We start from the raw sequence: 21,472 nt of genomic DNA on the forward strand, positions 1-21,472 counted from the left end.
AAATGACGAACACACTGGAAATTACCTTTTTTTTTTTATTATTACAGTGAGCATTTCAACTTTGGTGATATATTTGGCAAGGGGGAGCCACATCTAAAGGATTTTATGGTACTGCGGTGAATTATAACAGAACTGGGGCTGAACATGTGATTTATAGTTGGCAAACCATCTCTCTTAACACTCACTTTCACCACTTGTATTGCTGTTGCCCAGCACAATACAGAGAACAGGAGGTGTAGAAAGATTTCTTCACCCAAAAAGATTCAAGTGTATCTACACCCAAAAGAAAAAAAGTAATATATTGCAGCTTACCAATTCTTAGATGAAAAGAGCCATGGTGACACGTTGTCTAATCAGACTTGGCTTATAACATCAAAAGGGTCTCTGTTTTTTTGGGGATCTGGGTGCCGGGTCATCACTTGCCCATGCTGAGTGTCTCCTACCACCCATGCATCATTATACTACCTTGACCAATATTGGGGATCAGGTATCCCACTTGGTTGCCCTTTGGTGGTCTTGGAGGGGCCCCTCCAGGAGACGAATAGAGCGACGGTTGTTTTCCTCTGCTTTTTTCTTCCTTTGCTTCTGTCATGAGAGGATTGTGGAGAAATCGGCAACACTGACCTGACTAATAATTTTAATCTTGGCAGTTTTCCCATATCTTCTACCCCTACCTGGGGCTATGTGTCATTTCTTTGGAGCACTTCTGAAGAAGTGATTATGATTGTTCTCGAAACGCGTCAAGTGCGAATGCATGCATGACTCATTTTCCTTCATTTACTGTAAAATTATGTTCGATGATGCCGCCATATTTTGTTACTTTATGCCCTTTACAATACTGTATTAATAAAATATTTTTTTTTTTTTAAACTATTAGGCTTTATAAAAATTTTCTGTGTAATTTGTGCCCCAAAAGTCCAATTGCCAAGTGGGTTTTTCCTCTGCAATTCTTAGATGTGGCTGCATTAGTTTTTTTTTTTTCTTTATTTTCACTTGTTGATCTAGTAAGTAAGTCTAGGTTCACATAAGTGCAGTTATGTGCATTCTCTTATGTGCTGGCACACTTAGCCCGTTCATTTAAATGGGGTGTTGTACCCATGACAAAAATGAGGATAATATCCCCGACACTTGCCCACTGTGCACTTATACCCCCTTCCTGCCCAGGCCAATTATTACTCGGTCATGCAACACTGTACCCATAAAAAAAATTGTCTTTTTTTCACACAAATAGAGCTTACTTTTGGTGGTATTTAATCACCACTGGGTTTTTTATTTTTTACACTATAAATGAAAAAAGAACGAAAATGCATTTTTCTTAGTTTCTGTAATAAGATTTTGAAAATAAGTAATTGTTCTTCATAAATTTTGACCAAAATCTATACTGCTACATTTCTTTGGTAAAAATAACCCAAATCCGTGTATTTTATTTTGTCTTTGTGAAAGCTAGAGAGTCTACAAGCTATGGTACCAATCATTGAAAATTGATCACAACTGATGTAATGACGGCCTATCTCATTTCTTGAGGCCCTAACATGCCAGGACAGTACAAATACCCCCCAAATGAAAACCTTTTGGAAAGTAGACATTCCAAAGTATTAGGTAGGGGCATGGTGAGTTTTTTTACATAATTTTTTCCCACAATTCTTTAGAAAATGAATTTTTTTACACCACGAATTGTCATATTAACAAGTTAATAGAGATTCACTATATTGGAAAAGGTATTGGGATGCCTGCCTTTACAAGCACACTAACTTTAATGGCATCCCAGTCTTAGTCCCTATGGTTCAGTATTGAGTTGGCTCACCCTTTGCAGCTATAACAGCTTCAACTCTTCTGGGAAGGCTGTCCACAAGGTTTAGGAGTGTGTCTATAGGAATGTTGGACCATTCTTCCAGAAGCGCATTTGTGAGGTCAGGCACTGATGTCAGAGGAGAAGGCCTGACTCGCAGTCTCCGCTCTAATTCATCCCAAAGGTGTTCTGTTGGGTTGAGGTCAGGACTCTGTGCAGGTCAGTCAAGTTTATCCACCCCAAACTCTCTCATCCATGTCTTTATGGACGTTGTTTTGTGTGCAGTCATGTTGGAACAGGAAGGGGCAATTCCCAAACTGTTTCAACAAAGTTGGGAGCATGAAATTGTCCAAAATGTCTTGGTATGCTGATGCCTTAGGAGTTCCCTTCACTGGAACTAAGGAGCCAAGTCCAACCCCTGAAAAACAATCCCACACCATAATCTCCCCACCAAACTTTACACTTGCCACAATGCAGTCAGGCAAGTACTGTTCTCCTGGCATCCGCCAGATCCAGACACGTCCATCGGATCGCCAGACAGAGAAGCATGATTTGTCACTCCAGACAGCACGTCTCTGCTTTACACCACTTCATTTGACGCTTTGCATTGCACTTGGTGATGTAAGGCTTGGGGCAGCTGCTTGGCCATGGAAACCCATTCCATGAAGCTCTCTATGGACTGTTGTGCTATTCTGAAGGCCACATGAAGTTTGGAGGTCTTTAGCTATTGACTCTGCCGACATTTGGGGACTTTTGTGCACTGTGTGCTTCACAAAGCGCTGACCCTGCTCTGTTATTTTACATGGCCTACCACTTGTTGCTGAGTTGCTGTTGTTTCCAGTTGCTTCCACTTTGTTATAATACCAGTAACAGTTGCCTGTGGAATATTTAGTAGCAAGGAAATTTCACAGATGGGCTTATTGTTCACTGGGCAAACTATCAGGGTACCACACTTGAATACCACTGAGCTCCTGAGAGCGACCCATTCTTTCACAAATGTTTGTAGAAGCAATCTGCATGCCTAGATGTTTGATTTTTACACCTGTGGCCATGGAGGTGATTGAAACACCTGAATCCAATGATTTGGAGGGCTGTCCCAATTCTTTTGGTAATATAGTATATATTCTATGAGGCATAATGAGTCTTTTGAACATGTAATTTTGTTCCACAAATTTTCGGAATATTTGGAAAAAAAATTAAAACATATTTTTTTTTACACAAAGGTGTCCATGTATAAGATATTTCTAACATGCAAATACAAACAAATACACCCCAAAATACATTCTGCTACTCGTCCTGAATATGGCAATGCCACATTTGTTAGACTTTATTTTTACAGCCTGGCTACATACAGAGGCCCAGCATCCAAGTAGCACCATCAGGTGTTCTAGGGACATACATTTCACATCTAATTTCCTGGTAACCTATCATTTTTTAAGACCCTTCATATTTCTAACACATAGCATGTACATACCAAGAATTAAACCCCAAAATACATTCTGCTGAGCAAAGGGTAGACAAAAGATTTCCTGTGGTTTTAGTAGTGCGGTTATCCACAGAGGACTGCATTGGTCCCGGCAGCAGGCAGGGACATGGTCCGCAACATCAAAAGGAATTGTCCAAGCAGAGACATGGTCAGCAAAGCAAAATATCGGTCCTGGTAGTAGACAGGAACATGGTCACAGGTAGAAGACAGAGGTGTGGTTAGTTCATGTGGCAGGCATGTGATGGCAGTAAGTTGGCAGCAGGCAGAAATATCAAGCTTAGGGCTTCGGACTGGTAAGGGATAAAAGAAAGAGCGCACCAACCTTGTGCATTATCTCAGTAAACCGTGAATAATTGTATTGAAGAAATATACTCACAAGAGTAGCGATAAAACAGGCATAAAATAACCATAGCCCACACAGGGTTACAGGTCCTGTACAAATTCCATCTGAAGGGGAGATACAAGCTAACGTGTTTCGAAGGGTGATCCCTTCTTCATCAGAGCTAGGTATGACAGAAAACCTCAATTAGGCAGAATTCACATAGCTAGGAGACATTCAGCTACTGAGTGTCAGTATTTCAGCCTGTTTGGTCAGACTCGGACAGGTAAGACCTGGGCACAGGAGTAGAGGCCCACCCAATCTCTTCGAAGCCTCTTGGACTAACAGACCCTTTTCTGGGAATTACAAATCCCGGAGAAAGCCAAGAACTTAGTTATCTCCACTCTGAAAATCTATTCTGAAGCCCCTCACATATGTGAGACCCCTGTGTTATCTTGAATCCTACTACTACAGTAGCAGAGCAGAAGATCAGTCCAAGCACAGGAAAAAAACCTTGGTCAATTAAGCCGAGATCAGTTCAGGTGGAAGGCAGAAACGTGGTTGATAGTTCAGATGACAAGCAGAAGCATCGTCAATAAACAGGCCAGGGTCAGTTCCAGAGCAGGCAAAGGTATGGTAAGTTTAGGCAGCAGGCAGTGGCGTGGTCAAATAACAGGCCAGGGTCAGTTTAGTAGCAGTTAGAGGTATGAGGAGTGTGAAGGCAAATGGCAAGAATTCAGAATTATGTTTACCATACTTCACTAATATTGCAGAGAAGTATGGTAATGGTGGAAACGGTCAGCTATGCAGAGGCCTGGTTGGGAAGGACACTGGGGACAATAAAAACTGGTGTTTTGTCTAACTCCTCTTCTGGAGCACAGACTTTTTCGGGAAAATGGCTTTTGTGGAGTCTGCTCACTGCATCTGAGCAAATGCTTTCTGGTGGGTCTCCAGGGTACAAAAGGGCAGTGACAATTTCCTCCTGATAGCAAAGAAAGGGTATAGGTGTCTCGGTGGATTTGTGGTAGATCACATATGAATTATAAATGGCTGGATCATCTGATCATTGAAGTTGACTCCCCCCATGAACAAATTGTAACCGTGGACACATTCTGGCTTTTGGATTGTGCCATTTCTTCTGGTGATTTGCACGTGGATGTCATTATGAATTGATGAGAGTGTGTAGATATCTCGTTTTTCCTTCCACTTCATAGCCAATATCTCTTCATTTTGCAAACTCACCGACTCCCCTCTTTGTAGTCTTGTATTCACCAGCTTTCATGGGAAACCATTCCTACTAGCTCTCACGGTGCCACATGCTAGTGTTTTACTTCGGTGAAGATTACAGAAAAGGGGCAAGCTGGTGTTGAAATGATCAACATAGAGATGATAACCGTTTTCAAGGAATGGAAATACAAGCTCCCAAACGACTTTTCCACTTGATCCAATGTAATCTGGGCATTCAGGGGGATGCATCTGGGTGTCCTTTCCTTTGTACACGAGGAAGGCATACACTTGCCCTATGACTGTCACATAATTTGTAGAGTTTAGCCCTATATCGGGCCTTTTTGCAGGGATAAACTGCTTGAAGCTCAGCCTGCCAGTGAAGGGTACAAGTGACTCATCCACGCAGATATTTTTGTGCAGGATAAACATTTGGGCAAATTTATCAGAGAAAAAATTAAGAAGTGGAAGAATTTTATACAATTTATCATATGCTGGGTCATTTCAGGGAGGGCACTGGGTCTTATCATTGTAATGGAGAAACCGCATGAACATTAAATATCTTGTTCTTGGCATGACTGATGAGTAAATGGGCATATGATGGGTGGGGTGTGTAGAGCAGTAGGAGTGTAATTAATTATTTTTTTTTTTGTGAAGCCCAAAAAGGTTCGAAATTCTTCCACTGTTAAGTGCTTCCATTCATAGGGACGGGCCTAACTTGAATCTGGGTTGTTGGCTATGAATTGTTGGGCATAGAGGTTGCGATGGTCCACAACTAAATTTAGTAAGTCATCTGTAAAAATTAAATTAAAAAAATCAATGAGGGCAAAATTTTCTGTGTTCACCTGGACTCCTGGCTGGGCAGTAAAAGAGGGGATGTTAGCTGCTCCAGGGATAGGGGGAAGCCATAGAGGGTTTTGAAGGGCATATGGAAGACTAGCATGGGTCCAAACCCTTTGCGACTGAGGTGACACCCCACTAGTATCTAGCCTTTCTTGAGGTTCTCCATTTCTGGTGGATGCCACTACGCTACTTGAGGTAGCCCTGCTCCTCACCAGAAAGCCTTCGTTGGTGGGCATACTTTCCTCCTCCTCTGATTCTGTAGCAGACCCACTGCTTAAAAAGGGGTTGTAATCAGAATCAGACTCAGAGAGCTACCCGCTGCTCTTGTTGGTCGTGCTTAGGATTTGGTATGCCTCCTCACAGGAAAATAATTTTTTAGACATGCTGTGACAGATGAGGCTGCACTGATGGGTGCTAATGAGGCTACTCTAGTGAGACTGCACTGCTGGGTGTTGATGAGGGTGCACTGATGTGTGCCGATGTGACCTGATGAGGTTGCAATAATGGGCACTGATGAGGTTGCACTGATGTGCACTAATGCACTGCACTGAGGCTGCGCTGATAAGTGAGGGGGCAATGACGGATGCTAATGAGGATCCACTGATAGGGTGGCACTGATAAGTGGCACTAATAAGCTGCAGTAATGAGGTAGCACTAATGGTAACTGATGTGCACTGATAAGCTGGACTGATCAGGCAGCACTGATGGGCACTGGCAAGCTGCGGTGGTGTTGAAGCTGCACTGATGTGTTAACTGATAAGCTGCAGTTATAAGGCGGCACTGATGAGTCCTCACTGATGGCCACTGATGTGCACTAATAAGCTGTAGTGATGAGGCAGCACTGATGAGCACTCACTGATGGGCACTGTTGTGCGCTTATTGGCACTGATTAGCATTCACTGGTGGGCACTGATGAGCACAGATAGGGCACTTATACTGTAAAAGAACTCTCTGCTGCAACCGATTCTCCTTTCCTCACACTCGGTATCGGTGTTAGAGAAGGAGAGAGAAGACCCAGGTATGATCCCTGTATGCTTACATTTGTGATCGCTCATCATTGGACAGATCGATCACATGGTAAAGGGCCGCTGTGACTGGCCCTTTACCCCTATTGATGATGCACTGTGTCCAAGCCATCATCAACAATGTGCGCCATCAAGGGTGCGCAGGAAGCACGTTCATGGGAAGATGTCATATGACATCCTCCCAGAACTGGCCAGCCATGGTGTACCTGACCAGCAAGTGGTTAAAAGGCGCCGAACGGAACTGCATTGTGGTGCGGTACCTTGAGGTTTCACGCACACAAAAATACATTGTGTTTTCAAAATGCATGGACATGTCATTAGGAATTAATGCATGCCCACGCGTCTGCTAAAGAGCAGTCCTTTTTGCCTGTGCATTGGGCACACGTGCAGTTATGCATGCGTTCCCAATACTCACATATGTAAACTTTCAGCTTTCTTTAACAGACCAAGCTGTCCAGCAAAACTGGACGTTAAGAGTGTCTAGACAAACCTTTTTATTTTTAACAGCCAAATGGGGATTTTGCATTGAAACACTATGTTGCAACCAAGAGCCAAATGCTTATCTTCAGTGGGGAAGTTTGATAGGTGTTGTCCCTGTCTAATTCGACATGCCAAGTTACAATTGCAGCACTTGTAAAGTAGAGCATTGTGGCTGCGGCCTGTGTATGAACCCCTACTGCTGCCATGTTAGGTTTAAGGTGGGGGGCAGTAAAAATGTCGATCAACTGCCTGTTTTTACTGCTTCTTTGCTGCCTGTGTGAATTAGGCCATAGAGTCCTGTAACAACTAGAACGGTAAAAAACATTCTGTATATAGTGGAGGTTTCTCCAATTTAACTGCAAAAGTGTAAATGCACTTTAAATTATTAGTTGTTATTATTGTAATTGCAAGGTGTTTAGTTGACCTGGTGGGATTACTTTTTCAGTAAGGCTTTGCTTTTCTCCCAATTGCCAGCTTGCATGCATATGCCTTGAAGGAAAGTCTGTCAATTCAGACTTGTAAATGATTTGCTCTGGATTTGAATCATGCTGGCTGGATATTTAAAGATTGTAATACCTAGTTTCCCTCTTTGCAAAGTCCAAGGGACCTTGCTTCAGCTTCTTATGTAATTTACATCATGGACCATCTGTGCATGGTCTCAGGAGTAAATCTCCCCTGCTGTCTTGCTGTCATTGATCCTTCTTGGGTCTGTCAGTGAGCAGGAACTGCCTGTTGTAACTTGGCTATTCACTATGTGCTGATGTCATAAAAGGCATAGCCGTGTGACCTGGACCATAGCCTTGTTCACCTTAAACCATTGGCTGACGGTATTGGTGTCTGTTTGCTCTTAATCACATTTTACACTTCATTTTGGTAACTGTTTTGTTTTTATCTTGTTTGGACAAAGTCTCTTTCCCCTAAAAATAGATGCTTTTTTTGGGTGTATATAAATATTTTTGTCGATCAGTATTCTAATGAACTTTTGCAATTTGGTTGTGTGAAGAACAAACATCACTACTTCAGGTCCCATTAACACTATGATGCACAAGGCGTGATACCTATGTACGTTTTTGTGTGGTTTTTTTTTGTGCGTTGTGGAACTGCACACATAGGGCAGCCCATTCATTTCCATGAGCTGCCCTGCGTGTAACAGTCGCAGCAAAGTAGCTCATGCACCTTTTTGAGCTTTGTGAGTTTTTTTTAACTGTGCATTTTGCTGCACTTCTGTTTTTTTCATTTGGGGTGCCATTAACAATGAATTTCATCCCAAGCATGACAGAAGTTTTTGCATGTTTCATAAATGCGCTATTTTGCAGATGTTCACAAAAAAAACATTAGCGCGACTACAGCCACATAAACCGTAACAGAATACAGCACTGTATATCGAAGAAAAATGCCAATTTTAATAAAATATCAGTTTTCACTCTTTGTTGCCTCTTGCCTTTGTTTGCTGCTGATCTCCTGTAGCCTCTTTACAGCCTCTTCTTGCCTATCTGCATGCACTCTGGTGATAACTACATGGCATTTCTCAGGGTGGTTTTTCTGATGGTAACAGTGAAACAGGTCTGTGCAATGTGTGTTGAAACAGCTACCTGTAGTCTCTGTTGGTAGCATGTGTGACAGAATGACAAATCAGGAAGACAGAAAGGCATTAGGAGATGGAGCGTTAATTGCCTTAACATGGGGCTTCATTGTAGAATCACTAAAGCAGATCTTCACCCTCATATGTATCCTCCTCTGCACCCCTCTTCCCCTCATCTGTTCAGATAGGGCTTTTTTTGCTATTTTGTTTATCTCTATATTTTAAATTAAAATACTTCTGGTCCCCCAAACCAAAGCCCCCCCCCCCCCCCGTGCCTTTTCGCACGTCATTCTCCTAGCATGTTGCCCACTGTGCCTAGCAGTGGGTCATTGAGAGAGCCCCTGGCTGAACCCAAAATTGTCGGTGGATTCCTGATGACGTCACGCATGAAGATGGCAGCACAGGACTGATTGTGGGACAGAAGAGAAGAGGATCTCAGCAGGACACCACTGGATCAGATGGGTGGGTTAGTATGTTTACTGTGCAGGACCCACAACCTGGTAAGCTATGGTTTAGAAAGAAAAAAAATGTGAGGGGGGTCAGGGTAAAGGTCCTCTTAAGTATCATTATAGTGAAGGTTGCAAAATGTATAATATTGAAAACTACATTTGAAATTACATTACGTTATATCAGATTTTGGAGATTACATATACTGTACTTTTGATTACAGATAATTTGTTGAAATAGATTAGAGATCTCTGTATTATTATCCTAATAATATGTCTGTCATAATACATTCATTGTGCTATTACTGGAGCAGGGTGTTAGAATGAGATTGCATAATAAGGCCTGGATCCAGTTGTTTTCTTACCTGTTTCATATGTTGCTATTTGTAGGTGGTGACAACACAGAAGCCTGTACATGAGTGCTCTCAAGGGTTTGGAGCTATGGAGCCCAGTGAGAAGAGCCAGGTTAATTATTTTGTGGCTGTGTATCTTGGTTTACTATTAGCACTGTATGGTTTACTTCGCCTAGAAAAAATATATCCTTTTTTTATTTTTAATGCAGGATGGTCTTGGGCCATGTCTGGGACTCTCCACTCGCCAAGCTTTGTCAGATCTACGGGAGCAACTGTTATCTACACTGAGTTCCCAGCAGAGAAATAGAGCAGCTTTACGGAAGGCAAGTCTTTATTAATTTCTGTGCATGCACGATGCTTAAAGCAGAGATTTAAACAAAAATCATTATGAAGGCTGAGTCCACCTTTTAAGACAATGTTACAGCCATATTTAGCGTGTAACGTGGTGCCAAGCAGACCCCCACCTGAAGTCCTATAGGGGTTTTCCCCCTTCCCCCAGCAGCTTTCAGATTTAAATCAGTGCAGTTGTGCGGGTGAGATCTGTGAATGGATGAATTACCTATCCTGTTTGCCACCACGACAGACAGATTTGTAGTTCTCAGTGGAATACAAGTGTAGTTATTGCCGCACTTGTAGTCCATTGACCTTTCCTCCACCATTCTAACTGAAACAAACCTATGTGAAAAAGTATATTGCTGTACCTCCCAATCAATTATTCAAACCTGTAATCACATATCTATAAATAATAAATCACAAAAAATATAATAAAAAAGTTCATGTATCACAAACTGGGAATAAACATTAATAAAGATTAATGTAAAGTATCTATGTATTGTTATTATTATACAGGATTTATATAGCGCCAACAGTTTGCTCAGCGCTTTACAATATAAAGGGAGACAATACAGTTCAATACAAGAGAGATAGGAGGGCCCTGCTCCTTGGAGCTTACAATCTAGGAGGGAGGGGCTAGTGCTACAAAAGGTAGTAACTATGGGGGATGGACTGGTTGGAAGAGTAGAAGATTCCATTATTAGCTGAGGGCAGGATAGGCTTCTCTGAAGAGGTTTTCAGAGATCGCCTAAAAATGAGCAGAGTAGGCGATAGTCTGATAAATTGGGGTAGATAGTTCCAGAGGATGGGGGAAGCTCTGGAGACGAGCATGGGAGGAGGAGACAAGGGAGCTAGAGAGTAGGAGGTCTTGCGAGGAGCAGAGAGTACGGTTTGGGTGATATTTAGAGACAAGATCGGTGATGTAATTTGGGTCAGAGTTATAAATGGCTTTATACGTTATTATTAATGTTTTGAATTTTAGCCGTTGGGCAATGGGAAGCCAGTGGAGGGATTGGCAGAGAGGGGTGGCAGATACAGAACGGTTAGTAAGGTGGATGAGTCTGGCAGCAGCATTCATGATAGACTGAAGAGGGGATAACCTGCGATTAGGTAGGCCAATGAAGAGGGAGTTACAATAGTCAAGGCGAGATATGACAAGGGAGTGAATAAGTTGCTTAGTGGTTTCCGAGGTTAGGAACAGGCATATCTTGGAGATGTTGTGGAGGTGAAGTCTACAAGATTTGGACAGTGAGTGGATTTGGGGCTGAAAGGACAGATGGGAGTCTAGGATTACACCTAGTACCCTGGCATGAGGGGAGGGACTGATGATTGTGTTATTGATCTTGATGGAGAAGTCAGGGAAGGGGGCACAGGCTGGGGGGAATAATAAGAGCTCAGTTTTGGAAAGGTTGAGTTTGAAGAAGTGGAGTGACATCCATGCCGATATGTCACTTAGTAGGTTAGTAATGCGAGAGGAGACTGAAGGGGTGAGGTGTAGAAAGATAGATTTGTGTGTCATCAGCATAGGGATGGTACTTAAAGCCATGGGAGTTTATCAAGTGACCAAGAGAGGTGGTGTAGATCGAAAAGAGAAGGGGTCCAAGGACAGAACCTTGAGGGACCCCAACAGAAAGAGGGAGTGAAGAGGAGGAGGCAGCATTATAGGTAACACTGAAGGAGCGCTGTGATATGTAGGAGGAGAACCAGGAGAGAGCAGAGTCTCTGAGGCCAAGAGAGTGAAGGTTTACAGAAAACCATTGGATGGACTATTATTTTTTGGACACTATGAAATATATGATTCATGTTGATTACCATTTATAGAGGTAATTATTACATGGTTTATGCATTTATACACTTTTTTGAATGGCATTAAGTATTATTTTATCACAAGTGGGAAGAGTGCCTTTTTATTAATAATGAATCTTTACACAGAGTGTTTTTCACACTGTCAAGAGCTTCTTGCCTTTTTTTTTTCCTGATTTGATGGTTTGGTACAGCGCGCCTTGGTTTATTAATTAAACACTGGTCATGGTTCATAGTGCCATAGCCAAAGATGATCCTATCCTCTTCCACCTTTTATGAATGTAGGGCAGCATTAATTTGTGTCTTGTGGCTGAAGTTCAGACTTAATGAACATTTTAACTAAAGTGTAACTCAGGCCAAAATAGTTTTCTAGTTTTACACAAAGTTGAAAGAGTAAGCAAATCTATCAAGTTTTTATTGCTTTCTGTGTCCACAATGGGAACATTTCCATTCATTTTTTGTCCTATAGACAAGAATCAAGAAATTAAGAGAAAAACCACACCTTTGACAGTTGTCACTGAAACAGGTTTCTCTTTTGGGAGATTTCCCATTTGCTCCTACTCTACTGACAACTCTAAAATATGTAGACCAGGGGTGTCTGAACTGCGGTCCAACACAAAATCCTAAACTTACTTAAAAATGTTGATTTTTTTTTTTTGTATCTTAGCTCCTGGCTTAGCACTGGCTTAAAAAAATGCTGCTCCTAGAGGAGTTTTAGTGTTTTGCATGTAGGAGCAATTATTGTTATCCTATGTGTCCACGCAGATTAGGTAGTCTAGAGGCTTTTTTTAGGCTCTCACTGCAAAATGCTCCTAAATTCTAGTCCAAAAAAATGCTCAAAATTTGCTTTTTTTTTTACCAAGAGCACTTGCGTTTTCTTTAAGCTAGTGTACATGGAGCCTTTTTGAACTTTTATACGTTTTAACTTGCCATCAGTTTTTGGCAGGACCTATATTTGTGAGCAACTATTTCCAAGAATGAAGCACACAAAGGGCAAAATTGGAACCAAAATGTCTGATTAGCACCTTGAGATTTCATTTGGGAATTGCTGCTACCTCCATCCAACCAGATGTTGATGCGTTAGTTTATAAAAAACAGTGTCAAATATCACACTAGTTTTATGTTGCCATCTTTTACCTTTATAATAAAAAATATTACATAAAAAATAAGTTTTATTACTCAGGTGCATTATCTATATCAGTGATTGGTAACTTGTGATCTGCCCGACTGCTGCTCATCATCTATCCTTATTGTTAATGTATTTTATATGTGGCCCAAGACAATTCCTCTTCTTCCAATGTGGCCCAGGAAAGTCAAAAGGTTGGACATCCCTGCTTTAGACATTCCCTTCCCCACCCAAAGTTAGAAAAATGTTTTGGCTGGATGTTTAGAGTTTAGATTTAATACTTGGCTCTTTAATATGGCGGTGTAGCTAAAAAAAACATTGCAGAGCTTTGGGATGTCAGTAAGTGAAGCATATCTTCTTTTTGGTAATTATATTTTTGTATTGTATTTTTTTAACAAATAGATGGTTGTACAAACAAGCAGATCATGTAGTGTTTTTCTCTGTAGGATTGGAAACTAAGCTTTTTGTATCATGAAAATCGATCTTCTTGCTTCCATTGGCCAGGAGCTTTGCTAATGCTGATTGCAACACTGCTACTTCTCTGTTGTTATGGTAGCCAACCGAATGGAAGGTGAGCTTGACAGTTCTTCATATCTGCTTCTACTTATGCTGTTTCATTCCACTTTAGAATGCTGTTGGCTATTACTGTTCTTGCAATTTTAAATGTTCCTAAGATCAATAAACCATAATATAGCAATTGTGCTTTGTGAATGTAATTACCTAAAGTAGAACCTAAGGCAAACCTTCTTTTCCTCGTTTTCAATAGAGTAAGGGGGGTTATCGCTTCTGTCAGTTTTTTTTGCCATCTGTGTTCCCTTTGGGGAGATTTCCCTTCACTTTCTGTCCCATAGCCAAAACAGGAAGTAGGGGAGGATATCCCTCTATTCTCCCTTCTTGTCAGCGGGGTTTTCAGAACTAATGTCCCCGTTTAAATATTTACCCTCTATCACTGTTCTGTGGCAACCCAAAATCTGGAATTTTCTTTCTCTTGCATTCTTGCTAGTAATGGTGAACAGGAAAAATATAGAAGGTGAATCTTCCGAATGGGGTCACACAGTAGTAAAAACATGACAGACATTCTATACTCTCTCCACTCTATATAAAACCTAAACCTTTAGTTATTCTTTTATGTGTTTGTAAACCAATATGTACCAATGTATACCAATAGCAATTGTCGATTTAAATAAAATACTTTTTTATATATATATATATATATCACAATGATTTCATCACCAAACAAATGTGTAAAAAAACCCAATAGTGCATGTATATATATTAAAATTGCAAATAAGTTGTGAATATTCAATAGATATATGCATTATAAATAATCAATATAAAACTCAAATCCTCAAAATGAACACAGTCCACAGTCTACTTCATAAATGTTCTCATTGTGATATCACATGCATCTATTTACATGCGTGCCTGCCATGCATATTCCAAAAAAAAAAAAAGTGTGTTCCACCAGGGCAATCTACCTCTTCTCAATAGAGCCTTTTACCTCTAGGTCTGACCTCCACAAGGGTAAGATCAAACAGCGCTTTCCCAGTGATCTGGGTCACAATCCTCCAGCAATCCTCCAATTCATCCAGAAATCTGTCTGCATACCACTCTGTCACTCCGTCTGGACTCCAGTCCATTCACCAAAAAAGAAGAAATATACCCATCATGTTGTAGTATTAGAACAAACATAAAGGAAAGGAAAACGTGCAAAATTGTGCAATACTGATTAAAAATAAGCAGCAAACACAAAAGAGGATATCTCCGAAAATATATACTATTTCAAATAAATAAATGTTGTGCTGTAAATATATACAGTGCTTTGAAAAAGTATTCAAATACCTTGAAATTTTCCACATTTTGTCATGCTACAACCAAAAACTTAAATGTATTTTATTGGGATTTTATGTGATAGACCAACACAATTTGGCAAAAAATATGGAGTGGAAGGAAAATGATAAATGGTTTTCAAAATTGTTTACAAATAAATATCTGAAAAACGTGGCGTGCATTTGTATTCAGTCCCCCTGAGTTAATACTTTGTAGAACCACCTTTCGCTGCAATTACAGCTGAAAGTCTTCTTGGGTATGTCTCTACCACTTTACACATCTAGAGAGTGAAATTTGTGCCCATTCTTCTTTGCAAAATAGCTCAAGCTCTGTCATATTGGATGGAGTGCGTCTGTGAACAGCAATTTGCAAGTCTTGACACAGATTCTCAATTGGATTTAGGTCTGGACTTTGACTGGGCCATTCTAACACATGAATATGCTTTAACCTAAACCATTTCATTGTAGCTCTGGCTGTATGTTTAGGGTCCCTGTCCTGCTGGAAGGTGAACCTCCACCCCAGTCTTAAGTCTTTTGCAGACTCTTAACAGGTTTTCTTCTAAGATTGCCCTGTATATGGCTTCATCCATCTTCCCATCAACACTGACCAGCTTCCCTGTCCCTGCTGAAGAAAAACATCCCCACAACATGATGCTGCCACCACCATGTTTCACAGTGGGGATGGTGTGTTCAGGGTGATGTGCAGTGTTCGTTTTCTGCCACATAGCGTTTTGGTTTTAGGCCAGAAAGTTCAGTTTTGGTCTCATCTGACCAGAGCACCTTCTTCCACATGTTTGCGGTGTCCTCCACATGGCTTCTCACAAACTGCAAACGGATCTTCTTATGCCTTCATTCAACAATGGCTTTCTTCTTGCCACTCTTCCATAAAGGCCAGATTTGTGGAGTGCATGATTAATAATTGTCCTGTGGACAGAGTCTCCCACCTGAGCTGTGGATCTCTGCAGCTCCTCCAAAGTGGGCCTCTTGGCTTCTTCTTTGATTATTGCTGTCCTTGCCCCACATGTCAGTTTAGGTGGACAACCATGTCTTGGTAGGTTTGCAGTTGTGCCATACTCTTTCCATTTTTGGATGTTGGATTGAACAGTGCTCCGTCAGATGTTCAAAGCTTGGGATATTTTTTTTATAACCTAACCCTGCTTTAAACTTCTCCACAACTTAATCCCTGACCTGTCTGGTGTGTTCCTTGGCTTTCATCATGCTGTTTGTTCACTAATGTTATCTAACAAACCTCTGACGGCTTCACAGAACAGCTGTATTTATACTCTGATAAAATTACACACAGGTGGACTCTACTTTCTAATTAGGTGACTTTTGAAGGCAATTGGTTCCACTAGAGTTTAGCTAGGGATATTAGAGTAAAGGGGGCTGAATACAAATGCACGCCACACTTTTCAGATATTTATTTAAACCATTTATCATTTTCCTTCCACTTAACAATTATGTGCCACTTTGTGTTGGTCTATCACATAAAATTCCATTAAAATACATTTACGTTTTTGGTTGTAACATGACAAAATGTGGGAAATTTCAAGGGGTATGATAGCTTTTTCAAGGCACTGTATATCAATTTGTGTAGATAAGAAACATTAAAGCACTTCCACCCAAAAGGGGAGGTTCCGCTTTAAGTACTGTTCCCCACTCCCCGTGAGGAATTGGCACCTTGGGGGAGCAGGTACCAGATTGTGACAGGTATCTACTCCCACTTCTGCTGTGATCGCCTAGGTGATCGGAAGCGGGAGTTGGACTCCCCCACCCTCTCCGCAGTCTTCTGAGACATGTGACAGGTCTCAGAAGACTACGGTAACATTCACAAGGCGTAGCGTTACTCGTGCATGCGCAGTGTGCACCCGGGCTGTGCAGCCACAAGCTGTCACAGCCAAGTGCACAAACTTAAGATGTCGGGTAGCAAGAACAGCTGGTGAAACTGGCTGCGGTGAGTACACTGCTGCATCTCGGGACAGATTAGTGGCTGTTTTTTTAAAAGTCAGCAGTTACAGTTTTTGTACCTGCTGACTTTTATTATTTTTTTGGTTTGACTGGAGCCCCACCTTAAATATATATAAATCCAGAGTGATATATAACAATAAACATAAATATAATAACACATAAAGTGACTGGAAAATGGGGAAAACATTTTTAGGTAGTTTTAAGGTAAGTCCCCTTTAGATAAATATATATTAATAACAAAGAAAAAAGTCCTGTTAAGATTAAAGTGGTTCTAAAGGCTCTAGGTTTTTCTGTAGAATGCATGAAGGTAAAAAAACCTAGCAGCCCCCTCAGCACTTTGCCTGAGCCCGATCCTGAACCAGTGCTGTGCACGAGAGCCTGGAATCTCACGGGACTCTTACACCTGATTGGCTGTGGTAGCAGCGGGAGCCAATGGCTCCCACTGCTGTTATTCACAGCCAGTGAGCCAATCAGGAGAGGGAGTGGGCGGGGCTGAGCCTCTGCTCTGTGTGTGAATGGACATGCACAGCTGAGGCTCAGGAGGGCACCTGCCCGGGTGCCCCAATAGCAAGCTGCTTGCTATGGGAGCACCTGACAGTAGGGAGGGACCAGGAGTGCCTGCGGGGGATATGAGAAGAGAAGGATCGGGGCTGCTCTGTGCAAAACCACTGCACTGAGCAGGTAAGTATGGCATGTTTTTTTTTTTTTTTTTAAACAAAACAAGACTTTAGTATCACTTTAAATATGGACTCTTGAAGTAATCTCCAAATGGTGCAATATCACCAGTGCCACCTGGCACCAGAATAGTTAACAAGATGTGCAAATGCGTTTGATTCCCTTATTCCAGTGGTTCTCAACCTTCCTAATGCCGCGACCCTTTAATACAGTTCCTCATGTTGTGGTGACCCCCAAACATAAAATTGTTTTCGTTGCTACTTCATAACTGTAATTTTGCAGTGGGAGGACTAGTGCCACATCATTGGTGTCAGTGGAAGGAGTAGTGCCACATCACTGATGTCAGTGGGATAAATAGTGTCCCATCGTTGGTATCAGTGGGAGGAATAGTGCCCCATCATTGGTGTCAGTGGAAGGAGTAGTGCCACATCACTGATGTCAGTGGGATGAATAGTGTCCCATCGTTGGTATCAGTGGGACGAATAGTGCCCCATCATTGGTATCAGTGGGAGGAATAGTGTCCCAGCATTGGTGTCTGTGGGAGGAATAGTGCCCCATCATTGGTATCAGTGGGAGGAATAGTGTCCCAGCATTGGTGTCTGTGGGAGGAATAGTGCCCCATCATTGGTATCAGTGGGAGGAATAGTGCCCCATCATTGGTGTCAGTGGCAGGAATAGTGCCCCATCATTGGTATCAGTGGGAGGAATAGTGCCCCATCATTGGTGTCTGTGGTGGGAGGAATAGTGCCCCATCATTGGTGTCAGTAGGAGGAATAGTGCCCCATCTTTGGTATCAGTGGGAGGAATAGTGCCACATCGTTGGTGTCAGTGGGAGGAATAGTGCCACATCACTGATGTCAGTGGGAGGAATAGTGTCCCATCGTTGGTTTCAGTGGGAGGAATAGTGCCCCATCATTGGTGTCAGTGTGGGAGGAATAGTGCCCCAACATTGGTTTCAGTGGGAGGAATAGTGCCCCATCGTTGGTTTCAGTGGGAGGAATAGTGCCCCATCGTTGGTTTCAGTGGGAAGAATAGTGCCCCATCATTGATGTCAGTGGGAGGAATCGTGTGCCATCGTTGGTTTCAGTGGGAGGAATAGTGCCCCATCATTGATGTCAGTGTGTGTGTGTGTGTGGGGGGGGGGGAATAGTGCCCCATCATTGGTGTCAGTGGGAGGAGTAGTGCCACATCACTGATGTCAGTGGGAGGAATAGTGCCCCACCATTGGTGTCAGTGGGAGGAATAGTGCCCCACCATTGGTGTCAGTGGGAGGAGTAGTGCCACATCATTGATATCATTGAGGAGGAATAGTGTCCCAGCATTGGTGTCAGTGGGAGGAATAGTGCCCCATCATTGGTGTCTGTGGGAGGAATAGTGTCCCATCATTGGTGTCTGTGGGAAGAATAGTGTCCCATCTTTGGTGTCAGTGGGAGGAATAGTGCCACATCATTGTTGTCAGTGGGAGGAATAGTGCCCCTTCATTGGTATCAGTGGGAGGAATAGTGCCCCATCATTGGTGTCAGTGTGGGAGGAATAGTGCCCCATCATTGATGTCAGTGTGGTGGAGGGGGGAATAGTGCCCCATCATTGGGGTCAGGGGGGGGAATAGTGCCCCATCATTGGTGTCAGTGGGGGGGGGGAAATAGTGTCCCATCGTTGGTGTCGGTGGGGGGAGGAGTAGTGCCCCATTGTTGGTGTCAGTGGGGGGAGGAATAGTGCCCCATCGTTGGTGTCAGTGGGGGGAGGGATAGTGCCCCATTGTTGGTGTCAGTGGGGGGAGGAATAGTGCCCCATTGTTGGTGTCAGTGGGGGGAGGAATAGTGCCCCATCGTCGGTGTCAGTTGGGGGAGGAATAGTGCCTCATCGTTGGTGTCAGTGGGGGGAGGAATAGTGCCTCATCGTTGGTGTCAGTGGGGGGAGGAATAGTGCCTCATCGTTGGTATTAGTGACACAAATGATGGGGCACTATTCCTCCCACTGACACCAATGATACTTACCTTGCTGACCCCTGCTCCAGCCTGGGCTTGCTCTCTCCCTCTCCCATCTACAGCCAGCATACCTGGCTGCAGCAGCAAAATTTGCACTTACCTGTCAGCTGTCTTCCTTCTCTGGCCGCTCTCCTCTTCACTCACTCCGGCAGCTCCCTTGCTTGATCTTCTTTGATCTACGCGCGCTGCCGCTCGGCTCCTCCTCTCCAAGCTCCACCTCCTCGCCGGTGATTGGCCGCCTGTGTGCCTCTCCTGAGCTACAGTTCCGGTGGCCAATCAGCGGCGAGGAGGCAGAGCTGTTGAGAGATCCCGGAGGTGTGGCCAGGTGACAGGGGCAGCATGTCATCCCGCCCACACATCGCCTGAGACAGATAGAGGAGCGGTGTCTCGGTTCCTAAGACCATCAGAAATATGTGTTTTCCAATGGTCTTAGGCGACCCCTGGGAAATGGTCGTTCGACCCCCAAAGGGGTCGCGACCAACGGGTTGAGAACCGCTGCCTTATTCAGAGAAGTCAGCTTTTGCTCAGATCAGTACAGCCTCAGTCACGTCTCTCTGTACTGTTCCCTGGGATGCCTCTCCACCAATATGCAATTTAAAATTTCAAGCAATCCATATCATGTAAAGAGAGCACACGTACGTTCCACATAGTGTAAATATCGTAAAAACACAATTTATTAAATATAGAGCCACAATTATAAACATAAAATCTAATGCTTATATTTCAAAATTCACTGAAGCCGGCAATAGGTCAACACTTTTGGTATACTCTGTGTGCGTGACGATTTGGTGATTACTTCAAGAGTCCATACTGAATCTTAAGGGCACTTTTTTCTTTGCTGTCACTATATATTTATCTAATGGGGACTTACCTTTATATAATAATGTTTTTCACAATTTCCAGTCACTTTACGTGTTACATGTTTATTCTATGTTATATATCACTGTAGATTTATATCCACATAATATTTCTTAACGTCACAAATTAGTGTGTGTGTGATTTTTTTTTTTTTTTTTTTTTTTTACAACGCAACACTTTTTTATTTAAATACAAACTTTGCTTTTATTAAAAAGGAAGAAAAACTACTCACAAATAAACTGCACTTTCCAATTCTGTGCACAAGATAGTATTGCCTTATTTAGGATATAAAACACATTGTCCCCTTTAGAAAAGAATTCAGTATAAACATATGCAAAGATGGCTAACTTCCTGCTTCCTCACATGTTTCGTCACATGATTGATGACTTCCTCATAGGATAACGTGGCCATGATGTTCCTACATGCTTATATATCCGCCCACTGTTTATCTATATCCTAGTAAAAGTGGTCCAAACAAAGACAAAAAAGTCAGCCGTATGCAGGTAGACTCCCACATATAAAACATGATTTGTGATCTACCGATCAATGATTGTCTCCTCCAGTCTGTTAAAAAATGGTTCGATTTTTTTCAATAAAAAAAGTTTAATAATTATTTAATTCCTGCGTAAGAGGAAACAGAGAAAAATGAAAATGTTGGAAAATCAAATTAAAGAGTATAAAGAATAGCTTGAACCTTAATATCAGAATATCATAGGCTGACTATGGATATTAAGAATCTGGATAAGATGGATCTACAGGGGTGTGGACATTTTTAAAAATTACATGTCCAAGGACTAAATTGGGATGCCAATTTACTTGTCCCTCTTGGCAATCTACTTGTTCTGCTAAGAAACTCAAAACAATAATTTTAACCAAAACCGTATTAAAATCTGAGGTGCTTTTTAGGAATGTCAGAGGCTTTTAAAAACAAAAGGGGCTTTATGGCGACTTCAACTTTTAATATTTTTAACATTCCTCTGGTTTTTCTGCCTGTCTCCAGCAGCACACCTGGGAGCTAGCAGAGAGGGGAGAGACCTTGCAGTGTAATGAGCACCGACTGGGTGACCCCATTTTGTTTTCTCGGCGGGGGGCAGGGGGAGCTGTCCCTGCCTGAAGAACAGAGTGATTATTGCTAGAGGTTATACAGTCGCTAGCATTAATAGCATGCAATAACTGGCAAGCTGGTCGTACTCAAGTTGATCGATCAGTCAACTTGGATACATTCAGCCTGCCCATACATGGTTCAAATCTCATGGTTCCTGTTGAACCATATGAACCATCTATGGCTGCCTTAAGTCTATAGAAGAGAAGAATTTTTATTTATATTAGGCCTGCTGATAAGGAT

General features: G+C 42.3%; 1 protein-coding gene across 3 annotated transcripts in view; it reads left to right on the forward strand.

The window, feature by feature from the left end:
- Positions 1-21,472, forward strand: part of TMEM94 (transmembrane protein 94) — a 226,028-nt gene that overhangs the window by 13,344 nt on the left and 191,212 nt on the right. For all 3 annotated transcript variants that reach the window (XM_089668748.1, XM_089668743.1, XM_089668746.1), the window contains exons 2-4: positions 9,585-9,659; positions 9,757-9,870; positions 13,256-13,380. In XM_089668748.1, coding sequence (XP_089524874.1) covers positions 9,636-9,659; positions 9,757-9,870; positions 13,256-13,380 — 263 coding nt within the window. In that variant the 5' untranslated portion in view covers positions 9,585-9,635. The remainder of the gene's footprint in view (positions 1-9,584; positions 9,660-9,756; positions 9,871-13,255; positions 13,381-21,472) is intronic.

Source organism: Staurois parvus, unplaced genomic scaffold (assembly GCF_062004578.1).
Source record: "Staurois parvus isolate SC_StPar_1 unplaced genomic scaffold, SC_StPar_1.0 ptg000008l, whole genome shotgun sequence".
Lineage (NCBI taxonomy): Eukaryota > Metazoa > Chordata > Amphibia > Anura > Ranidae > Staurois > Staurois parvus.